Genomic DNA, 25423 nt, shown 5'->3' with positions numbered 1-25423 from the left:
GAACATAGAAACTTATTTTAGAGAAGAAATCTTTTGGTATTTTGCACATTTAAAAAAAATTACTTTTTCTTTTTATACCTTTTAGTAAAATGCATTTTCATTGATTTCAAGAAATCCTTTAAACTAGTTGATCATAAAATTCTGCAGCAAAAATTGAACTGTGTCAGCTTGATAAATCTTCTTAAAACTGGGTTAGATCATTTAGACCATACCTAAATCAAGGTTCTCAACAGCCATTGACAATATTAGCTCACAAAACTTTCTCTATTTATTCAGGGGTTCCTCAAGGCTGTTTTATGCCCTCTACTCTTTCTTATGTAAATGGTCTATCATTAAATAATGAATGCACAAATACAGATTTGTTTGCAAATGATGCAACCTTATATACATCAAGTTCTGATATTGAAGTTATCAAAGGAAGGTTAGGCTCAGACAGTTGGGCACAACAAAATAAGATAGTAATTTACGAAGGTAAAACAAAATTGTGCAGTTTTCGGGACATCATAGAAACTACACAAGTTAGCTAACCCAGAATTGTCTCCTTTGAATATGTTCCCCAATCACATTATTTGATGAATATTAGCCAGCTACCTTGTGAATCCAGCGCTTCTAAAAGATGAAAATCGTCTTTCTGTGTATATATCTATGGACAAAAGACAATAATTCTTGCCCTTTACCTCCCTTTGGCATGCCAGGTGTTGCTAGTGTTTAGCTTTGCTATTGTACAGACCATGTCATACAATTCATCCTTCAAGAATCAAGCCGTATTCGAGTACTTATGGACCCATCCAACATTCCAACATTTTTTTGTGGGGATTAATCAATCTACTGCAGGTTGTATGCATTATTTTACACAATTTCTGGCAATTTTGACTGATTTTTTACCTTTTGGGACTTCATTATTTAAGACCACCATCCCACCATGCTATCATTGATGTTATACAAGGTCATTATGAGTTAGTGTAACTTTGACTTTGTTCATTTACTCCATCCATTACGGAGCTCTTGTTAGTGAAATTCTGAAGTGCTGCTTTTTTAATTCTTATTTCACGCTGTTTTGATAGAATTATGGTTTAATTATTAACTAAGCATTGTGCATGAGTTCATAACTGGGTCATAGATTTCTGATACGACACTTTGACTTCTCTGTTAGTTATGATAGTGTTTTAGCAACTTAGTAATTTCAAATACATTACTAGTTTCTGCTTTAATTTGTGCTTTTGTGTCATCTCAGAAGATTGTAAATTTAAATGATTTATATGTAATTTCAGAGCATGGAAGTCTCCCATAACTATTGTTTTGCTTATACTTTGTATACACCATTTATGATATGCAGTGTGTATTGTCGCCCTCTTAGTAAGAGGGGTGGTTAATTGGATTTGGCTGGCATTATCTAGAGGATGACCTTCCTCAATATTATAGCCTGGTGGGAGTGGAAAGATAGAATTTCAACAAAGTACTGAGCAAGACTATTGGGAAGAAATAATGCAATACGACCCCCCCCTTAGACAAGAAAGATAATAAAGTTTAATCAATAACAATTAAAAGTAGCAACTCCAATTCAATCTAAGTTATGTTAACATAATTTAATAACAGTGTCTTATTTGGATTTATTTCATCATAATAATGAGTGGTGAAAAGAGCACAATGTCCATGACTGATTGTATCACCTTCTTCCCTTGACCATGTATCAACGTCTTCCTATTTCCTTGAGCCTTCCTATCTTTTTCGGACTTCATCTTTGGACTGTCTGTCTTTCCCCAGAAAGCTGTTCCATAATGCTGTTCTCTTTCAGAAATTGTGTATCCTAGCACTAAACCCTGTCTTTTCTTACAAGACAGCCACCTGGTCCCCTTTTCTTGTTTAACAAGGAAAGCGCTATTCTTATTAGACTTCCTTGGCGCCAAACTTCTCCTCTCTCAGGATTTTCAGACTAAAGAATTTCAACCAAGGTTGTCACTTTAAATTCAAATTACATTCAAAATTTACACCTTAATTTACTCTGGCCAATCATAAGCAGTGGTTCCTAAAGTATCCCAAGATGATCATTTCTTTTGTCAGATTTAGACAGCTTAGAATCTCTGAACTATGGTGCATCTCAATTTCCCTTTGAAAATGATAATTTGACATGGGTTCCAATCAAGCAGTTATGGTTGGTAGCTCAAATGTTTACATTCTCAGTAAGTCATGCATGTTAGCCTTTCAAGTTTTAGCACTGACATGGGGGAGAAAAGAAGACGGGTTGAAGTGACCCTTCACAAAGACTTTTCTGGCTTAAATGTGATAAAATTTTAATGCTCAATGCATTAAACTTTAGGTTCAATACAATTCAAAATTCGACACTTTACACAACGTCTATATTGCACAATCAGTGGAAGTAAGAGCTTCTGTTAGCTAATTAGTCATATACTGATCTGCCAATTTAGCTAATTAGTTATATACTAATTTACAAATTACTCTAGTAGCTAGTTAGTCAGATACTAATTTGCTAATCTATGCACTGTTTTTTCTTCTTGTTTCGTTTCAACAGAAATGTTGTTATTGCTACTCCTCCTAAATGGAGAATCCATTTTGGCATGGAGTTATCACCAGAAGAGTAATTTGGTCCTGAATAAAGATATGGCTTCTACAATGAATATATTGAAAATTTTGTGATAAATTCTCTTGAATGAATGGTCATGTCAGCATGGTCTTTTCACCAAAAGTCTTCTAATGGGGTCTAGTTTGTCCTAAATTAAATTTCATTTGATCTTTCATCCAGTATAACTGCAGCTGAAACAGTTTCAGCACTCAGCAGTTAAAGAGAACAGATAGTAGAGCATTGAGGGAGGGACTATTATTCTCCACTATACCCTTTGAGGGAGGGACTATTATTCTCTACTATATCCTTTGAGGGAGGGACTATTATTCTCCACTCAAATTTGTTTAAAGCTGCATTAATATCAGTGATATTTTGTTCAATCCAAAGTTTTAAATGGTTTGAAAATCAACAAAATATTTGGTCCATGATATATGAAAACAGCATATGTATGTTTCATGGAGAAATGGTTCATCGTTTTTCCTGTTCATATTATTAGGGTTATTTAAACCTTATTAGTGAAATTTATGTGATACATAATTAAAAATGTTATTTATATACAGTAGATACAAAGTCAAAATACCCAAAAAGAGTGTGAATTTCTTTAAACACTAATACATCTTTCTCTTCCTCTCGTTCTGCTCTCCAATGTTGCTAAAGTTGCCAATGGCAATCAAATTGTTCATTTCATTAAAAAAGGCTTGTGCTGATTTTGTTTGTTTTTGTCTTGAAGTTGTTGACATTCAGTTGTTGCCACATGCTTTGGAGCTTATATAAATGATGTTAGAGACTAAATTTCAAAACAAAGGAAAATTCAAAAATACACAATAAAATTTGAAGAAAAAAAGTTTGAGAGGAAGATGGAATTGTGTAAGATAATACTAGTTAATAATGGGTAATGACTACAGTTGAATAGGACCAAGATAACTATTTTTTAATTTCTAAGACCAACATAGCCGTCCTTCTCCTTCTCTCATATTATGTGTTTGAAGTAAAATTAAAATTCGTGACAATAAGTTTTTGTCCATTGTTTCCCACTTGGCAAATGGAGTTGCAAGGGGATGTATCATTTTGCCTGTTCATTAGACCATGATTCATTGGTTCATTCATTTGTTACACTTTTGTCACACATTGGTCCTATTACACATTTTAATCAACACTTAGAATACACCCATATATAAGAAAACAGCCATGCCAAAATAGGTCTCTGTGATCTGCTTTTCAGACTTAACTGACTTTTCAATTTTTGGCTTACCTGACTGTTGTCAGTTTATAGTGTAGCCTGCAACCACTGTGCATCATCTGGCATCCATTGTCTGTCAGCAGTTGCTTTTTAAAACACTAGAACAATTTCGGCCAGTATGCATCCCTGGCATATTCTCAGTCCATCACTTGTAGAAAGATAGAAAGGAAAATGATAAAGTACATGATCATTATTTTATAACAGATCTGGATTAACTTGTCATCCTCTTCAGATCACATTTGAGACAAACTAACACATTTGAGATAAACTAACACATTTGAGATAAACTAACACATTTGAGAGAAACTATCAGTAATTGTCCAGAATATTTTACATCATACTGCATTGTACCATCTGCAAACTAATCTTTCAAATGAGTTAGTGTCTTTACCTTTTTCTCTTCTATGACTTGAATGTATATATGGCATTCTGATTATTGAAGGGTGCATTGTTTGAGAATTTTCATACGTATTTGACTCGGGAGCTGTGGTGTTATCACAATCTTTATATGTGCACATCTTATTCAACCAAAACCCTTATCTCATAGGCATTGAACATTATGCCAAGCATGAGTTCCACCATCAAATATAACAATTGTTACTGAAAATACCAAATATTCAAATATCTTCTTTTGAACAGAATTTTATCAAATTTGAAAGCATTCTTTAATAAGTGACTTTCATATTTAGTTCACCTCTATAAAGTAGATTTGGTGAAGGAAGAACCACCAAACCACAGGAAGCTACTGGCAAGATTTCTCACATATCCACCATGGCCAAATCTGAGTCTTGAACCCACTTAGTTGAGTGCCTTAGACTACGTGGCCATCTCTAATTTAGTTGTATATTCTAGGTAAAGCTTTTTAGGCTGGTCTCGTTTTTTTTGTGCACATTGTATAAATTTTGTCACACCTGAAATCATGAAACTTGACAAATGACTGGTGTCTTGATGATTACTTCACTTACCATAAATATAGGTCACTATGACCAATATTTCATGCCTAAATGACTTAGTTAAAATTGTGGTTTACTTCTCAGCCTCTTTTAATGATAGAATCATCAAACTATATGATTATTTATATATCCCTGTTAGTACTAAACCTTTTTAGGAAGGAAGGTAACTGTGACCAATTTCATATTTTACTGGCTTAGGTTAAGTTTGTGCATTTAACTCGTGACAAACAAGATTTTTTGTACTCTGTATATACATGTTATACCTAGATTCATGAATGTTGTTCCTTGAATGCCAAGTATGAATCTGAAATGCAACCGAGTATTGACCATTTCTCTTCAGCTAGTGACAATTTCAGTCTCACAATCAGTATCAAGAAATTAAAAATGTTGCACCAGCCTGCACCAGGAAAGTCTGACTTAGAGCCTACTATCACTGTAAATGGCCAAACCCTTCTGGCAGTAAACAAGTTACTACCTTTCTCAGCTGCACACTGTAACATGCAGTCCATTGATGAAACCAAGGCCAGATTGCTAAAGCGAGTATGGCCTTTGGCAGACTACACACATATTTGTGGGAGTGTAGGGACATCCAGCTAGAAACAAAACTTAAGGTCTACAAAGTCATTGTGCTGCCAGCCATGCTGTATGCTTGCAAAACCTGGACAGTGTACATATGTTATGCCAAGAAACTAACTATTTAAACATGGGCAGCCTGAGGAAATTGGTAAGATGGCAAGTCCCAGGAATAGAGGTTCTTATATGACAAGGTATTCCAAGCATCCACACTACACCGGTATTGATGAAATCACAGTTGAGTTGGGTAGGCCATGTTATCAGGATGTCAGAAGCGCAACTACCAAAGATATACTGAGACCAAGGAATAAACAAGATCTCAGTGTGGTCAGAAGAAATGCTTCAAAGATTCCCTCAGGTCATCCTTGCAAAACACTTAGATATTGATCCCCATGTCTTGGGAAGATCTCACACAAGATAACTGTCCCAGGCACAATCTCTTCCATACTGGAACTGCAAACCTTGAATAAAAGAAAATTGCAGAGGCAGTGCAGAAACATGAGCAATATAAATCTAGGAACTGAAGTACACGCTCTTTTGATAGGCAAACTCATGCAAGATCTCCCATCAAGTGAACCACGAACAGTTCAGAGTACAAATTGGCATGATTAGCCAGTCACATACTGGGATGCTCTGTACATACTATCCTATATAGAATAAATGAAACTTGGGCATGCATCTTTTACGAACACTACTCCCTTATTTTATTAGTCTGTCAATATCGACTGTAAGTTACACATCACCGACTTGGGTTAAATTTTGAATTTGATGTTTATTTTTCAGGCACTGCTAGAATTATGAAATTAACAATGTTATCAATCTCTGTTACTGTCTCACAATTACAAGAGTTTCATTGTGACATATATTTTATTGTTTACTGGCTTTGGTAAAGTTCTTGCTTAAAGCTCATGACTGCTTGAGTTTTAGGGGTGTTATATGTATACTATCCAACCTTAGATAATGAAACTTGGTGAATGGATGCGTCTCAAGTTTTATATCTTTTTGTTGTTGTTGTTGTTGTGGGGTTTAACGCCTTTTCTCAGCACACGATCGGCTATGCATGGCAGCAAGTATTAATGGTGGAGGAAGAACCAGGGAAAACCCCAGGAAGAACCACCGACCCACGAGAAGCTACTGGCAAGCTTTCTCACATACCCACATTAGCCGAATCCTAGACTTGAATACACGCAGACAGAGGTGAGATGGCAGTAATCCGTAACGGAGAGCGCTTTAAACCACTTGACCACTCGGGGCCCCATATCTTTTTGTTACCCATGGTATATTTCATACTCACCATGACCTAAATTTAGGTTACGAAACATGAGTGAAGTATTAATTCATTCACATGGTAGCAGAACTGTGAGGCTGGTAGTTCAAAAGTAATCCAGAACAAATAGTTGTGAATATCAGAAAAATCATTGTGACATCATTTCCAGGGTCAAGGACACACACATATGTTGCAGGATAGTCCCTTAGTATTTAAATCCTAAATGTTTTATAAAAATGGCAAACAGTGCAGTCTTTATATATTTACAGATCTAAAAATTTATTACTGACAAAAACCTTTAAAATCAGTTTTCATGTATTTGTGTGAAAATGGTCATATGTAAATAGCAAAGGGAGACTATTCCACAAAACTGTTTTGGATTGATTTGGAACTGCCAACCTTATAGTTATGCTACCATAGTGGATGGATAATTTGTATTTATTCTTTTAGGCAAAGTAAGATTTAGCAAATAATTTGAACGGTATAAAAAAAAAAAACGTGCATATTTATATTGCATCCACTATATATATATCCCTCAGATATTCTGACATTTTCTTAGTACAGAGGTAATATTTCAAAAGTCTTTGATTTGATATGGTTAACGTTTTATCTAATTTCCAAATAGATAAAGCCTTCATCAGAAAACTGAATATTATTCCATGTTACATTGTTCTCAGCTCTTCATTTTCAACATTGTTCTTAGTTGTGTAGCAATTAAATTAGATTCAAATGGCACGGTTATACAAATAAACAGTCACCATTTTGAATAGAATCACATACTGGTCACATGATAATGTAAAACTGGACATAGTCTGTTGTAAACTTTCTGCTGATTTGCATCATTATAAAAGAGATTGCTTTTAATATTTTGATTTGCATATAAGTTTTATTTTTAATGAAAATATAGTTCTGTTAGAAGCAAATATTGTCCTTTTGCAAGGAAAGTGAATTAACCTGTTTGTTTATATTTCCCAATTTCAGGTTGGTTGTATGATGCAACTGGAAGCTATGATTTGTCCTTCCTGGCAGCAGGTATAGTGGTTGCTGTCAGTGGCATCATGCTGTACTTTATCCCTCTGGTAAGAAAATGCATCGTCAAGAACAGATCACCTGATACTTTAGAGATGGATACCGTGGTAACCAACTGATGCCTTAGAGATGGATACCGTGGTAACCAACTGAAGCCTTAGAGATGGATACCATGGTAACCAACTGAAGCTTCTCATGGTGATTTCAACAAACTTTTGTTCAGTAGGTCCACTGAGAAAGTTGTATCTTTCATGTTTAGGACCCCTTAAATGAAGTAAAACATTGCTCTAAAAACAATCTTGTACCATTTGAATTATGTTCTTGCAGCAAACAAATTGTGAAAGGCATTATGAGAGACCATTTGTCTTGAGAGACCACTGCCATAAGATCACCCATCTTGAAAGGCCACTTCTGTGAGAGACCACTTTTCTTAATAGACCCAATTTGCAGTGCACAAAACTATTAACCCTGATGGTCATAGACCAGAAGAACTTATGGAATGTCCTGTTGTCCATTGATCATCCATCTATTGTTACTTCTGGTAAACTATTGCCATGAATCTTTATTCACACATTCTTCTCATGGTCTGCTTGGTCCTAAAATGAAACTGTTCTTCTCAGTCATCTTGAAAATCCTGCTATCACTACTTCACTAAATCCTGTTAACTTGGGGTTTTCACTCCAAGAGCTTGTATGATGTCGAGTTGTCCTAAACAAAAGGATGTTGCTCTGTCTTCTAATATGGTCGCTACAGTGTCCATCTTCAGAGTCTTGATATCACTTTTTCACTGGAGTGGAAAGTCATATTGACATGGGTTGTTCACTGCGAGACTGTATATGGTGTCTAGTTGGTCCTCCTTAAGAACAGTTCTGCATGGACATCCAGTATGACCACTAGAGTGGCCATCTTGAAAATATTATTGCTACTCATCTTGAATCGAAAGTCATATTGAAATAGAATTAAATCAAAATGGTACCAACCTGACCCCCCAGTTTGGCCACTGTGGTTAATTATATAGTGTTAGAATCTATTTTGAGAGACCACCTGTTTTAAGAGATGGTGCTTCTTGGAAAAAAATGTGGTCTTTCAAGACAAATTCAACTGTGCTTGGCAATATACACCTCCTGGAAGTTGTATATTTCATAATTGGAATAGAACAAGTCTTTTTTTATTGTGTAAAGTTTATAATCCTTGGCTGTTTTTCCAGTAAAAGATCAGGTTACAAGTTTCTAACTACAAATGTCACACATTATTATGAGGCAGCAAAAGTAAAGAGAGTTTTAAATATACAACTTCTTTACTTCAGTCAAATATTGTAAACGGTGACCTATATAATCTTTAAATTACCAAATGCATGTGCCTTTGGATAGGTGGTTCTGCAGGTTTCATTTTACTCTAAATTTAGGTTGTGGTGGGGTGGAGATATCACTACTGTTATATGTTTTGCTGTTCTAGTCCATGAAGGAAAAGTAAATGAAGTTTTCTTTTCTTTCACAGGCCAGATTTTATTACATGTGCAATTCACTTATCTATGTCATCCACTAGGTCAGCTGATCACACTAAAAATGACTGATGAATACTCTAGGACAGTTGATCACATTACAGATGAATGTTGAGCACTATAGGTCAGCTGATCACACTACAAATGACTGAAGACTCGAATGAGTCAGCTGATCACAAAAAAGATGACTGATGACTACTCTAAGTCAGCTGATTACACTACAAATGACTGATGAGTACTCTGAAGTTAATCACATTACAAATGAATGTTGAGCACTATAAGTCAGCTGATCACACTACAAATGACTGAATACTCTGATGAGTCAGCTGATCACAAAAGATGACTGATTACTCTAAGTCGACAGATTACACTAAAAATGACTGATGAGTACTCTGAGACAGCTGATCACAGTACAAATGAATGTTGAGCACTATAAGTCAGCTGATCACACTACAAATGACTGATGAGTACTCTGAGAAAGCTGATTGCACTACAAATGACTGATGAGTACTCTGAGAAAGCTGATCACACTACAAATGACTGATGAGTACTCTGAGACAGCTGATCACAGTACAAATGAATGTTGAGCACTGTAAGTCAGCTGATCACACTACAAATGACTGATGAGTACTCTGAGAAAGCTGATCACACTACAAATGACTGATGAGTATTCTGAGACAGTTGATCATATTACAAATGAATGTTGAGCACTGTAAGTCAGCTGATCACACTACAAATGACTGATGAGTACTCTGAGACAGCTGATCACTGCAAATAAGTGATGAGTACTTTTTAGCTCAGGATCTCATAATTACATTTCTCATTGCTAGTGTAAGAAGGTCAAGTTCAAGTAGTGAAAACTGGAATTTTGAACAGATGACAGATGGGATCAAAATCATGCAGTCAGACTGGAAACTGGTAGCATAGTCATGTTTTTCTTCTTTGTTCTTTTTTTTAAATATTATTCAAGTGTACATTGATTGTCACCCTGATTTATTTTTAGAAAAAGGAGGTAAGCTGTTGAACTAAGCCCAGCATCATCATCAGTACAGATACAAGTATTTACATGTATACAGCCTCACTGAGTTGAAATCATTTTTTCTTTCTTGTTTCTGAGCAGCATTTTGGAGTGGGTTTTATGGCACCCTTCGTCCTGGTGAGGGGTTGCCCTGGTACATACATGTACATTAGTTGTATAATCTTGAATAACTTTGGTCAGGTTATTTGCAAACTTTATAAATACTGTTCTGTCTGGAACCATGTCACTTCATGAGATGGTGCATCTTGGGAAGTGCTACACCCTCATCACACAAGTAGGTCACTGTAACCCATATATGACTTCAATGATTTGGGTTTAGTTTTGTGTTTTAAGTTTAGAAGTAGACCATTATGTCTGTGTTTCATGCTTAACTGACTTGGGTATAATTTTGTATTTGATTTTTATTTCTCAGACACTTTTCGTGCTAGAATTGTGAAATCAATGATGATATATACATCAATGTTTCTACCACACCCTTACATCAAAAGAAGCTTATTGTGACCTATATTTCATCTTTTACTTTCATTGTTAAGTTTTTGCATGTAGCTGCTCATGACCACCATAATATGCATACTATCCAACTTGGGGAGTTGATGCATCTTGACAAGTTCTATATCTTTTATTGTAGAAAGATTTATTTGTGATCAGTATTTTCTACTTCATTGACTTTGTTGAAGACTTGTTTTTAAAGATCATTTATTGGGTACTTTTTTATGTTCCAGTCATGAACTTGACAGTTGGCTATATCTCTTTAGTACCCTTAGTGCCAAAGATGGTTACTGTGACCTACATTTTATGCTTTATGGATTAAGTATTTGTATTTATGACTGCACAGATTCTTCCATGCTATGTACATTTCTCCCTCAATAACTCGTGCGTAAGGGGTCCAAAACACACACCACAGTAAAATGAGTATAATTGAGGGCAGGAGTTCATGAAGAACCTCAGCAAAATTAAGATAACACCATGGCCAGACAATTGACCAGAAGATGAGGGGTGGTACTGTTTAATATTTTAATACTTGTTTTATAATAACCCTGCAATTTTTTATAAATAAAATACTTTTTCTAATGTAGTTGTTTGCTTTTCTATATAAATTACCTCTATTTTCAAGATAACCAGCCCCTTACAGATTCTTAAAAACATCAATCCAAGAGGTTTCAACACATAGGTGTGAAAAAAATCGTATATTATGTCACTGTTTCTTGCATGTGAATATGGATATGTTTCTAGTGCTATTGTTGATTCGCAATAAAAAGAGTTTCTTTTTCCCAAAACTTGAGACATTTAATTCGTGAAACAACAGCCATGAATGTTAAAACTAAATGTTTTTTTATTCTATTAGTATAATATCAATGCTGTGATCTCATTGCAAAAGCAGTAGTGTTTCTGCTTATCCCTGAGCAAACCTTTGAGTGTCAGTGTGGGAATGTTAACTTCATTACAAACTTTGGAACTCACTTTTCCATAATGAATCATATCTGTGACACAAAGTTGTTTTTTGCACTGACTTTTTTTTGCTTGCTTTTCTTGATTACTCTTTCGTAGGATAATCCACTGATATACTTTAATTATGTTACCAACACAATAATATTTATAACGGTGTTCAGTTGGTCGATTGAAACGCGTTTATCTGACACACTACTCTGACCACTAGTTCTTAAGCTGATAGGATTTACATGTCTTTGGTATATTTTAACTATACCTCCTTTGTTTAATCTGATACAAAAGACATAATTAACATGATAATACAAATCAGGTCCATTTTTATTTGATTGTAACAATATAACAAGCATTTTTGCAAATCAGAGATCAAAACACAGTTGGCTTTTTATTAGGTTCTCATAAACACTTGTTTACATAGCTGTGACAGTAGACTGACATTTTCTGCATTTGGATACAAGAGGGCATATAGCATTTATGATGATTACAATGACAGCAAATTGAAAGATAATACTAAGACACAAATTTCTCTTGACAAGACTTATTTTAATTGGCATATATTTCTTATAGTACTCACTAACATTTTCTTGAATCAAAATGTCATCAAATGTTAATATTTACAATGTACAGAGTATAATAAAGGAGAGGGGGTAAAGAAACTGAACAATATATATGATTTTTTATTAAAACTTGTGAATTTCATGATGCTGATTCAGTTTTCGAAACACAAACTACTGTTGTCAACAGCTCCGGTGGCCTTGTGGTTAGAGCATCCACCTTGGATGCGGGAGGTTGTGGGTTCAATCCCTGGCCGAGTTATACCAAAGACTTACAAAAATAGTACTAACAGCTGCCTTGCTTAGCACTCAGCATTAAGAGGTTAGTGTTAGGACTGGTTGGACTGGTGTCAGGATAATGTGACTTGGTGGGACATCATACTACATGTCTGCAACATGATGCTCCAGTGCTAGGCATCACTATAAACTGCCACACTGCAGACATCATATCAATATGACTGAAAAATTGTTAAAGCTACGTTTAAATTCCAAATCACACAAACACTTTTTTCAACAATAAATGAGTAAAACATGCAAGTTTCATTCACAAGTTTTAATTGTAGTTATCTTCACATTCAGCAGTTAGGGGATAATGCTTGTGATATTTTGTAGAAGAAAGAAAATGGCATCATACCTGACCCCACATTATAGGTGGGTTTGTGAGTTATCCAGGCATGCATTATGAAGGGAGAGGAATACATTCTAGCCTACTCAGGATGCCCTTTTCTGACCAGTGCAGTTGAAAGTAGGATTGTATGTGTTTCTTCAAATGTAAACTGTACATAATAATGACTGTATATTGTGATCAGTTACCCTCAACAGGTAACTTGTATTATACCTGACTGAGTATCATATCTTTTTGTGTATTACACACTGATATACAATGTGTACCTCAATTTTTGGCCCACAATGGGGAAAAAAAGGCTTAATTATGACCTTCAGTGTGTATGTGATATAAAACATTTCAAAATCTTGATAATTTTTCTCCGTTTACCAAGACAGATTATATGCAGCCATTGTGGATATTGCATTGATCATCATTCGTTACATGACATTTGAATTGTTTACAATAAACTAGTGCTTGACTGTTTTGCAGGTCATTTTTTTTCTGTCGGTGCATGGCACCAAGTCATGACCAATAATTTTTACTAAAGATAACATGAAAAAAGAATGAAAGAAAAAGTGGATGTAAGTATATCTTGCCAATGGTTTGGTTGGCCCTTAAAAGAGTGGTTTCGTGGTTGCTTTATTGTTGGGGTTCAGTTTGTTGCATCAGATTAAATTCCTCCTCATCATTGTCACTCTAGAACAGTCACTATATGTTCTCATATGTCTTTAATCTCCACTCCCTAACTGAAGTCTCTCACCTTTATTTCAACTCCCTGACTGAAGTCTCCCACATTGAACCTTCTCCCAACAGCTCTCTTATCATGTACCACTGCATATACATTGATGGTTAGCATGTCTTTAATAGTGTACATAGTTGATAAGTTTTACTATATTTGTTCAGATTCAGAATAAATACAGAATTCAGTGCGAAAGTTTAGGCTTATTATTTATACTTGTTTGGACTGTCATGACACCCCTGAAATAAATCTCAGTGTCCAAGCTAACATTTATCAAGAAAATACATTTTAATTATGTTTTAAGCATCAAAGCTTTAGCTGACACTAATTATCTTTAAAACACAGTGTCAGTCAAACTTGAATCTTTTTTTTATTTTAACAAAGAAACATAAAATACTACAGTTTAAGATATGAATTAAATCAAAGAACCATGTTTATTTTCCAAGAAAAGTAAATAGCAAATTTACCTGGACAGAGCAGAGTAATTATATTTAGCACATCAAAGTTTTAGCCATCATTGGTTACCTTGAAAAGACCACAGTGAATCAATGAAGCATTTACCACTGTATAATCATTACCTTGAAAAGACCACAGTGAATCAATGAAGCATTTACCACTGTATAATTATTACCTTGAAAAGACCACAGTGAATCAATGAAGCAGTTACCACTGTATAATCATTACTTTGAAAAGACCACAGTGAATCAATGAAGCAGTTACCACTGTATAATCATTACTTTGAAAAGACCACATTGAATCAATGAAGCCTTTACCACTGTATAATCATTACTTTGAAAAGACCACAGTGAATCAATGAAGCCTTTACCACTGTATAGTCATTACTTTGAAAAGACCACAGTGAATCAGTGAAGCATTTACCACTGTATAATCATTACCTTGAAAAGACCACAGTGAATCAATGAAGCATTTACCACTGTATAATCATTACTTTTAAATGACCACAGTGAATCAATGAAGCATTTACCACTGTATAATCATTACTTTGAAAAGACCACATTGAATCAATGAAGCATTTACCACTGTATAATCATTACTTTTAAATGACCACAGTGAATCAATGAAGCATTTACCACTGTATAATCATTACTTTGAAAAGACCACAGTGAATCAATGAAGCCTTTACCACTGTATAATCATTACCTTGAAAAGACCACAGTGAATCAATGAAGCCTTTACCACTGTATAGTCATTACTTTGAAAAGACCACAGTGAATCAATGAAGCCTTTACCACTGTATAGTTATTAGTTTGAAATGACCACATTGAATCAATGAAGCAGTTACCACTGTATAATCATTACTTTGAAAAGACCACATTGAATCAATGAAGCATTTACCACTGTATAATCATTACTTTGAAAAGACCACAGTGAATCAATGAAGCATTTACCACTGTATAATCATTACCTTGAAAAGACCACAGTGAATCAATGAAGCAGTTACCACTGAATAGTCATTACTTTGAAAAGACCACAAGTGAATCAATGAAGCCATTACCACTGGATAGTCATTACTTTGAAATGACCACAGTGAATCAATGAAAAAGTTATCACTGTATAGTTATTACTTTGAAATGACCACAGTGAATCAATGAAGCATTTACCACTATATAGTCATTACTTTGAAAAGACCACAGTGAATCAGAAAATCAGTTACCACCGTATAGTCATTACTTTGAAATGACCACAGTGAATCAATGAAGCAGTTACCACTGTATGATCATTACTGTGAAAAGACCACAGTGAATCAGTGAAGCAATTACCACTGTATAGTCACATAAATATATCAAATACTATGATTTAAGATGAAAAATAAAATTAAAAACTAAGTTTATTTTACCAGAAAAAAATGTATTTGCCAGTTTCATACCTAAACTTATTTTATTTTCACTATGTGTTAATGTTAACTTGGCAGCAAACTATAGCCATGAAAAAGATATCTCCAAAATGTGCCTCTGAAGAGAACATCAACACTCTTTGAATTCTGATTGTTATATTTGATTTCAGCCTAGGTTAAAGAAAATTAATAAATGAATAAAAATTGTATTTGATCAATAGTATTAATTTTTGAGACACAGAGCAAACAGTTACAGAGTGACATGAAATCAGATGAGTTTATTAACATAAAGCAAAATTAGAAACATGACTATCAAGGTTTTGTGTGTGTTATTTAATTGTTTAATAATGTCATTAAACAATATAGTTACACTGACATGGATTAATATTTTACAAATGAATGTGATATATAGGCATCTTTATTGTCTTGAACCTTTTATCAGATTGAGCAGGATAGAAATCTTTATCTCCTATTTGTTCTTACGTAAAACATGCTTCCCCATTTGAGAGTAAGATATTAGGTAAAATAGACGCCCATTATACGCATCAAGATATGATATGGTTCGATCCCCGGCCGAGTCATACCAAAGACTTACAAATATGGTACTAACAGCTGCCTCGCTTGGCACTCAGCATTAAGAGGTTAGTGTTAGGAACGGTCGGCCCGGTGTCAGGATAATGTGACTTGGTGGGATATTGTGCTACATGTCTGTGATATGATGCCCCAGGGCTAGACATCACTATAAACTGCCACACTGCAGACATCGCAGCAATATGACTGAAAACTTTTTAAAGTTTCATTAAAAATCCAAATCGCACACACACACACACACACACACACACACTCGAGATATGATATGGGAATTAGAGGAGTGCACTGCATGATGCCTCAGTTGTAATGGCTAATCAAGGTAATTATTGATGCATGAGTTACTTGTTGCCATCAAGATTAGGCAGAGCTTGTGACTTTCACCCAGTAAAATTTGACTTCATGGGGTGAACAATGCTAATAGCTTCTGAAACAGATTTAGAAACAAGGACTTGTAAAAGAAATGCAATATAAAAACATATATTACAAAATAATACACCTTTAGCATTAAAATGAATAATTTGGAATTTATTGCTGAACAAAAAGAATAAAATATTGTTGAAAAAATGTACAATTTCAGGCTATGTGCATTGTTGTAATTAAATATCAGAACATTTTCGCCCAATTATAGATGCTTGCTTTTAAGTAATTGTTTTATTTTATTCTAATTGATTTGTAAAGGTCATGTCCATGTCAGAAAATTGTTTTTAAAATGTTTAACAAATTTAATATTTTTAAATATTTGGAAACAAGTTTGACATGTTTGATTGTATAGAATTTAACAAGTGCTTGTTTTGCTATGTTAATATACCTGAAACATTTATCATTTGTGTGGTATTACATGTATTGTGCGTTATTTTTATCCACAAGCTATATGAAATGTAAAATATTGTTTTGTATTTCAAGCTTAGAATTAAAACAAATACCCCAACATGAGTTTCTCCATAAACATTTCCAAAAATGAATTTGGGAGTGAAGAAACCCATGGCCTATAGACAGACTAGTGTTAATTATGATTTCAATTCATGTGAAAGACACGTGACTCAGCAAACCACAAATCAAAGCTTCATCTGCAAACCTAATTTTCAAAGGCCTTGAATGCCTTTGATTATGAGTCAGGGACTATTATGAGACATGAGTCTATGTATGCTAATTATTCCTTTATCCTTGAAAGAGAGTTTAATATTTTTACAATTAAGCCAACTTATGCAGGATGATCCTGCATAAGTCGGCTTAATGAAATAGTCAACAGTTGTGAAAACAGGTGAATGAGATCTTGTCCACCTGTTCCTCCTGTTCAGCTTTCACATGTCCATGTATAAAATGTTGCAATTGTTTATGAATTTTATTTTTATTTTCCTTTTGTTCATGGTTAGTACTGCTGATTTCTATATTGATTTTGATATTGGTCTCTTTAATATAAACAGACAGCTATCTCAGCACGCATCAGACTGGTTTTCAGCCAGCCACAGGTTTTAATACCAGGCCAGATTCAGTGTTCCATTGGGATAGGCTTTTAGCTCCCATTTCCTTGCCATTGTATAGCCAATTACATATTAAAAAGTGTCCTAATAACCAACAGAAATATTGATGGCTTTGGATTAACATGTTTATCAGCATATCCCTCCTTGTATAATGTAGTTCAGAAAGTTGCATCTATTCCTGTCTATAAAAGTTTATAAACATCTGGGGCATTTTGTTCAAAGGAATATTGCTAAATGCTCAGCCTTGGATAAGATCTGGCAGGACTGTCAAGTGGTTTGTGCTAAAGTGGTTCTGTTTAATGAATTATAGGTTGAATTTATAACTGATGGTGTTGGAGACCCCACCCAGATAGCCATTCTTTGTTACTCTGGATATAAACTTCAATTGCTAATTGTTTGCTCATATCATATTCAGTTTGTCTCACATTTTTTATGTTCTTCCATCACTAAAAAAGCAATGCCTTTCCATTTTCTGTGTTCTTCCATCACTAAAAAAGCAATGCCTTTCCATTTTCTGTGTTCTTCCATCACTAAAAAAGCAATGCCTTTCCATTTTCTATGTTCTTTCATCACTAAAAAAGCAATGCCGCTCCATTTTAAAAAAGCAATGCCTTTCCATTTTCTGTGTTCTTCCATCACTAAAAAAGCAATGTCTTTCCATTTTCATTGTTCTTCCATCACTAAAAAAGCAATGCCTTTCCATTTTCTGTGTTCTTCCATCACAAAAAAAGCAATGCCTTTCCATTTTCTGTGTTCTTCCATCACTAAAAAAGCAATGCCTTTCCATTTTCATTGTTCTTCCATCACTAAAAAAGCGATGCCTTTCCATTTTCATTGTTCTTCCATCACTAAAAAAAGCAATGCCTTTCCATTTTCTGTGTTCTTCCATCACTAAAAAAGCAATGCCTTTCCATTTTCTGTGTTCTTCCATCACTAAAAAGGCAATGCCTTTCCATTTTCTATGTTCTTCCATCACTAAAAAAGCAATGCCTTTCCATTTTTGTGTTCTTCCATCGCTAAAAATGCAATGCCTTTCCATTTTCTAAAGAATATAGTATTACTTTATTCCATAGAACTTTCTGCAGAGAAAAACATACATTTCACCAATTTATTTCTTATCAGATGCAGTAACAGGGTCACATTATTTCAAAGTAACACAACTTCATTGAGCTGTTAGCTCCAACATTTTCAGAATTCAGTGAACACACTATCATCTTCTTTAAATGTTTTTAACATATTACTAACCAGCAAATATCTGGGTGATTGTATGCAGACAACATGGGGTCCCATCTTTCTGCCACATTTCACAAATGAATCTTTAAAGCCATAAATAAGGCATTCATCATTCATTCATGAAATATCCTATGGCAGGGGTTCCCAACCTGACTGGGCCATGGACCCACAATGGGGTGGTGAGGTTGTTCCAAGGGAGCCTAAAAGTACAATTATTTGGGGCCATGCTCGATTTTTAAGTAAAGAGGCTGTCTGCATACTCAAAATGGTTGGATGGCACTGTCAATAAAGTGTGTATCATCTTGAGATTTTAGAGGTGTTTATTGTACTTAGACCATTCTTTACACATCAATAACATCTGCATATTCACTTGGCTCATTTGCAGCTGACACTGGTGTTACAAACAGGATATTTACTACAGCATTCTGGGATTCCAGATCCTGTGTCTGAATTTCTAAAATGTGTTTCTCATACACTCTGCATGAGCTGGAGTGTATTCTGATGTTGTCCACCTATCTGTTACTAAGTTGGTTTCCCCACTTTTATCTGTCCACTCCATCATGTACAGTTACCATACTTTGTGAATTTTTTGCACTTGATGTAACGAAGAACCCTAACAATTCCAGGCTTGAAAGCTCAAATATCATGGTCACTGAAAGAAGTCAGACAGTTTCAACACAATAACTTGAGTTCTGCACCATCTACAGTTGCCAAGCCATGTATAGCTTGCACATGGGGTAAGGGTCAAAAGGTTAAAGGTCAAATTCACTGTGGCTGAAAGAAGAAAGATGGTTTATGCACAATAACAAGAGTTCTCCATGATTATTGTGAATGGCTTTCACTTGTTGCAAAGAAGAAACCTATTGATTTTGGAGTCAAAAGGTCAGAAGTCATGATTACTGTGACTGAAAGAAGAAAACATGGTTTCTGCACAAAAATCTTATTTTTACATGACATGCCACAAACAAACTTGGAGGATGGCTTGCACTGTAATGAAGGCTGTTAATCAAGGTTACTTGTAGAAAGAATTTTTTTATTTCAACGCAATAATATTAGTTCTGCATCTCAGGACTGTGTAGACTTCTTGCACTTGGGGTAAGGAATAAGCCTGTTGTTTTCAGGGCCAAAATGACAAAGCTGAAGGGCTTTATGAAAAAAGAAAAATGGTTTTTGCACAAAAAAGTTTAGTTATCTACTCAGAGGACAATTAAAAATAGGTTGTATATGTGCTGTTTACAATACTTTTGTTGAAACCAACATAAATTTTGTACATGTATTTACTTTAGATAAAAATTGGGATTGCTTACAAGTTCTGCAATGAGCCACCCTTCTCCATTTTTTAAAAAAAGTATTAGATCAACATTAATCATGTGAATCACATGGAAATCCTCTCACATCTATATTTCGGAATTCATCAACTCAGATTCTACTATACATTTTTTATATGTATTATACATGTCCGATCAATATCACTCATGTGAATCATAGTTATAATTCATAATTTGACCTTTTAACTGTTCCAGTGTACATTTTCACTCTATATTGCTTCTTTTCTACATACTAAGTACTAAGTTGTCAGTTAGTTTTCTTTTATGATTTATCTGAAGTTACTGAACTTGTATATTATATTGTTCTTTTGAAGAAGTTTTGATCCAAAAAATATTATAAGCAAGTGTATTTATCTCACTACATATATCATGAAGCATTGATATTCATTTTTGGGGAGTGTCAAGTGGAAATTTAGTTATTGCCATTTTCTCACTTTCTCAAGCTTAGCAGACACTTCTATCATTCCACTCAAATTGCACCTAGCTCATTCTTTTGCTGTGTTACTATTAATTTTATACATCTGTAGGGTGGAGATGATGGCATGCATGTCACATTTTTCTCATCATCAAGGGTATTCCCAAGTTCAGACTCTAAATTTGGCACTGAAAAAGCAAAAATGGAAATATCCCAGAATTCTATTTAAAAAATGACCTTTGCAATAATGCATATATTTTTGAAAATCTTAAATACAGTGTGAGCAAGGAAATATAGTGTATTGATCTGTAACTAATACAGTATAAGCAAGGAATTACAGTGTAATGATGGGTCACAAAATACATGTACATGTACTTTGTAAGCAAGGACATACAGTGCAATGATCTATAACTGAATGCAGCATAGGAGATACAGTGTAATGATGGGTTACTAAATGTACATTGTGAGCAAGGAAAACTGTAATGATTTATAACAAAATATAGTGTGAGCAAAGAAATAGTGTACTAAATATATCAAGCCACAGACTGTCATCATGTTTCCCTCTCTTTTCATCTTGACATACCTTTCTTCATCAGCCAACACATTTTTCCAGCCAGCCTTTCAGTGACTGTTTCTGATATGTACTTTAGTAAGCTGTAAATACTTTCGATGCTGAGGTAGTTATATACCGCAATTAATAAACCAATAACCCATGTGTTTTATTCAAGCTATCTTAAAATTGCTTTTTTGGCCATACTTTGAACTTGGGACTACATGTGTGTAGAATTTCAGCATATGTGGAGATTTCTGTTCTGTTTAATGTTGATTTTGATGCTGTATTGTGAATTTTACAGGTGGTGCAATCAGTGTTTTCAGTGACTGTATTAACTGTATTCATCGAGTTTACTTGTACATGGAAGGATATGTTCATAGTTATCTAGGATAAGGATATATCTTTATTATTTTCTTTTTTGTGAAGTCTTTATTTGACTGCCAAGCATATAAGCATTGTAAATACATTGACTAAAGTTTTTCATTTGTTCATGGAATTTTCATTGATTTTAGAAATTTATTCTTGTGAATGTTTTTGAATTTAATTTTTTTTTATATATTCATAATTAATTGACTCTTGTTAAAATTGTATTAGTTTTCATTTTGATTTAGTAATATTAATATGCATGTATATATTTATACAATTAAGCAACATGTAGTATATATTAAAGTTGAATGTTTTATGTAAGATGAACATCTTTTTATTTAAAATTAAAAAATATTGGACCACTTCAGCATATTTTTAAAATTATGTTAATGAATAAATTATTAATAAATTGCAATATACGTAGCATTTATATTTAGATTTACTTTTTGCAACAATGATAAAGTCAGAATTAAGATTATGCCAAAGATGGGTGAGAATAAAAAACAGCCCAGTGGATTAAGTTTGGTATGGACTTGGAGAAATTATTCCATTTTATGCAGTATCTTTGTTACAGTAACAGTGTTAAACAAATAAAAGATCTTGCATTAAATGAATAATTTATATTTTGTAAGCCCTTAGTACTATTTACATTACTTCATCACACAGCAAAAGCCACTCACCTTACAAAGTACAAATAGAAAAATGAAATTAATTTTGAAGCACCTGAAGTTACCTGGAATATGACACATTTGAATATTTGTATGATCTCATTTACAGTGTCACCCATTACATGTATTTAGTACAACATATACATGGTATTGAGTAGTCTTTGAAATGTGTTACTTTTTTTTTTACAATGTCACCCATTACATGTATTTAGTACAACATATACATGGTATTGAGTAGTCTTTGAAATGTGTTACTTTTTTTTTTACAATGTCACCCATTACATGTATTTAGTACAACATATACATGGTATTGAGTAGTCTTTGAAATGTGTTACTTTTTTTTTTACAATGTCACCCATTACATGTATTTAGTACAACATATACATGGTATTGAGTAGTCTTTGAAATGTGTTACTTTTTTTTATTACAATGTCACCCATTACATGTATTTAGTACAACATATACATGGTATTGAGTAGTCTTTGAAATGTGTTACTTTTTTTTTTACAATGTCACCCATTACATGTATTTAGTACAACATATACATGTTATTGAGTAGTCTTTGAAATGTGTTACTTTTTTTTTTTTACAATGTCACCCATTACATGTATTTAGTACAACATATACATGGTATTGAGTAGTCTTTGAAATGTGTTACTTTTTTTTTTTACAATGTCACCCATTATATGTATTTAGTACAACATATACATGGTATTGAGTAGTCTTTGAAATGTGTTACTTTTTAGTGTAACATATATGTATCATTAGCACCCATATGGCCCATTACTCTTGCCAATTAATAATAAAGTCTATTTGCAGTAAAGAATATCTGGTTTATTTGCCATTGGTAGAAGATGTGTGCAAATAAAAATCAAAGACTATACAGTTTGTCACTTTAATCAATCCTTTGTCTTGGGAAGTTGTTCCATGTAGATATTTATTATATTGCACAATGTTATAAATCAGGATATATGCCTTGGTCAAGGAATTGTATATGACCTACAAATAAAAGAGTACATTTGTCATGTTGCTTTGAATATTCTTTACTTTTCTTACTGTTCAGCATGAAACCATACAGATACAATCTGAGTTCTGTAACACTAAGCATTCCAGGATTTGCAGAAAGACGAGAGTTATTGACCCTTTTACAGTTCCCTCTCTCTGGTATAATAAAACTTATATGATGTTGTATAGCCTCAGGTCGGCCAATTAAATAAAAGACCTAACTGGACACAGCATTGCATAGCAGTAGGGGTAAAGCCATCAATTGAATCTATATCATTGTATTGATACTTTTTCATATGGAGATACAAGTTTCTTTAATCTTAAGCAGCCCATCAATTCCATGCCAATTATTTTATCCTATCATCTTCAGCCCATCAATTCCATGCCAATTATTTTATCCTATCATCTTCAGCCCATCAATTCCATGCCAATTATTTTATCCTATCATCTTCAGCCACTGTTAAGATACATCAACATAAACATGTTCCTCGTGTATGATTTAATACTTTACCAACCATTTCATAGCCACTTTTATGTGAAGCTTCTCGGTTGCTTATCTTGTCAACTTGGATTGAATTTGAAGGTTTGACATCCAATTTGTCGTACAGTATGATATGTTACATGCAAGACTGTTTGATGATTATTATTTTATCAGGTTCAGAGTAAAACAATAACCACCAATCAGAACTAATCGTAATCTATTCACCTTTAGATGCACTCGAAACAGTACATAAAAACTCAACCCAAATAGATTAGTTTCACGTAAAAGTGACTATTTAAATAATCTATAAAGTACAGTACATAAATCAAAAAACAACTTCTGAATGTCTCCTTTTATGTTCATATATGTAATCAACGGACCTTAGACTATCTTTACTTCTGCTGTAGATAACTTTCAGGCCATACTGTTGGTGACAACTAGTCTAATGGAAACCTGATAAAGGTTTCTATTAGGAAGTCATGTTTGCACATTGTGTCTAGCTCACATTTTTTCATACATTTAGTCCATTTATAATGAAGATGTTATCATCTGACTATACACAGTGTCTTGCAGATTCTAAGTTTTAAAGAAAAGCCATTTTGAATCTTTAAGTCTGTAACATCAAGATGGGGTAAGCAGAGAAAATGGTGGATGGGGGTGGGGTGGGAAAAAAATGACTTAAAAAGAATACATGGAACTGTTGGAATGACCAGTGCATGGTAACATAAACTATATGTGACACATCATGATGTTTTTTTATGTGCTATAAAATGTGAATATATTTATTTGATATTTTATTCACAGTATTAACAAATCATGACATAACAATAGGGTGAAAATGACGTTAAAAAAATATCCAAGGCTCCATTTTAGTGACCAATTGTTGTAAAAAAAACTGTGGCTGGCTGTTGTTTGTCATTTTTGAGGCTTCGTTGAGATTTTTTGGTGAATCTGATAAGGTTTATTATGTGGACCTGGTTTAACAAATTGTGGCTACAAAAATAGCAAAAGGAAATGCTATTGAAGGACGTTGGATATCTCTTAAATCTTGGGTAATTGTTATATTTTTCTTTTTCCATTGTGCATGAACACCCCACATGAATCATTAAGTGCAAAATAATTGTTCAGAACAAAATTTTAGAGATTCAAAGGGCTGTCCAGACTGAATTTTAGTTTGTTAATTTGTAATCAAGCACATACACCCCTAAGTGAATCCTGGGCACTTTAAAATGAATGCCCTTTTTGAGGCTTGGGGAGGGCTTAGGCAAGTTGCACCTGGCTTAGATATTTAGAAGTTTACAATTACCCATTTAGGTATATAATCTTTTTCAATGTGTTATGGGCACCCCCCCCCCCCCAACTATAATAGCATCTGTTGCATAGTCACTTTTTGGACTCGAACCCATGATGTAGTTTCCACTAGCTGATTGAAAGTTTGTCTGTATGCCTTAACCACTTTGGCCCTCGGACTCTTTCAGACATACAGCTGAAATGAAATATATAACAATATCAAACAGACAGACATTAAACATACACGAACATTTAGATTGTATAATTTATTTATCAAGTATTCTAGTATTTTAAAAATTTTATTTAATGTAACAGGTACAAATTTCTTGAACTAGTATAAAATTATAGATTTTTATCTTGTAAAATCCCAGTGAGTTATTAATAGTGCATAGGTATTTAGCGCAATCAGACACATGACCATGTTGTGGGGAAACCCTTCATGTTATTAATAGTGCATAGGTATTTTTTTTAGTGCAGTCAACCACATGACCAGGGCAATGTATAAACTATGAGAATAATTGAGATTACGGCAATTCGCTGTTACTGAAAAATTACGTTATGGTACTGTAATACAGTAAACCATTGTATATCCACTGACTTAGTGATCTGTAATTACATCTTTGTTGTA

General features: G+C 33.9%; 1 protein-coding gene across 3 annotated transcripts in view; it reads left to right on the top strand.

Moving 5' to 3' along the window:
- Positions 1–23042, top strand: part of LOC149798845 (monocarboxylate transporter 12-like) — a 124071-nt gene extending 101029 nt beyond the window's left edge. For all 3 annotated transcript variants that reach the window (XM_089957748.1, XM_089957746.1, XM_089957747.1), the window contains one exon: positions 7596–23042. In XM_089957748.1, coding sequence (XP_089813874.1) covers positions 7596–7762 — 167 coding nt within the window. In that variant the 3' untranslated portion in view covers positions 7763–23042. The remainder of the gene's footprint in view (positions 1–7595) is intronic.
- The last annotated feature ends 2381 nt before the right edge of the window (positions 23043–25423 follow it).

The sequence above is a fragment of the Sinohyriopsis cumingii genome, chromosome 5, assembly GCF_028554795.1.
Source record: "Sinohyriopsis cumingii isolate HCF-2022 chromosome 5, ASM2855479v2, whole genome shotgun sequence".
Lineage (NCBI taxonomy): Eukaryota > Metazoa > Mollusca > Bivalvia > Unionida > Unionidae > Sinohyriopsis > Sinohyriopsis cumingii.
The sequence above is the reverse complement of the archived record's forward strand: the minus strand, read 5'-3'. Positions and strand labels throughout refer to the sequence as shown.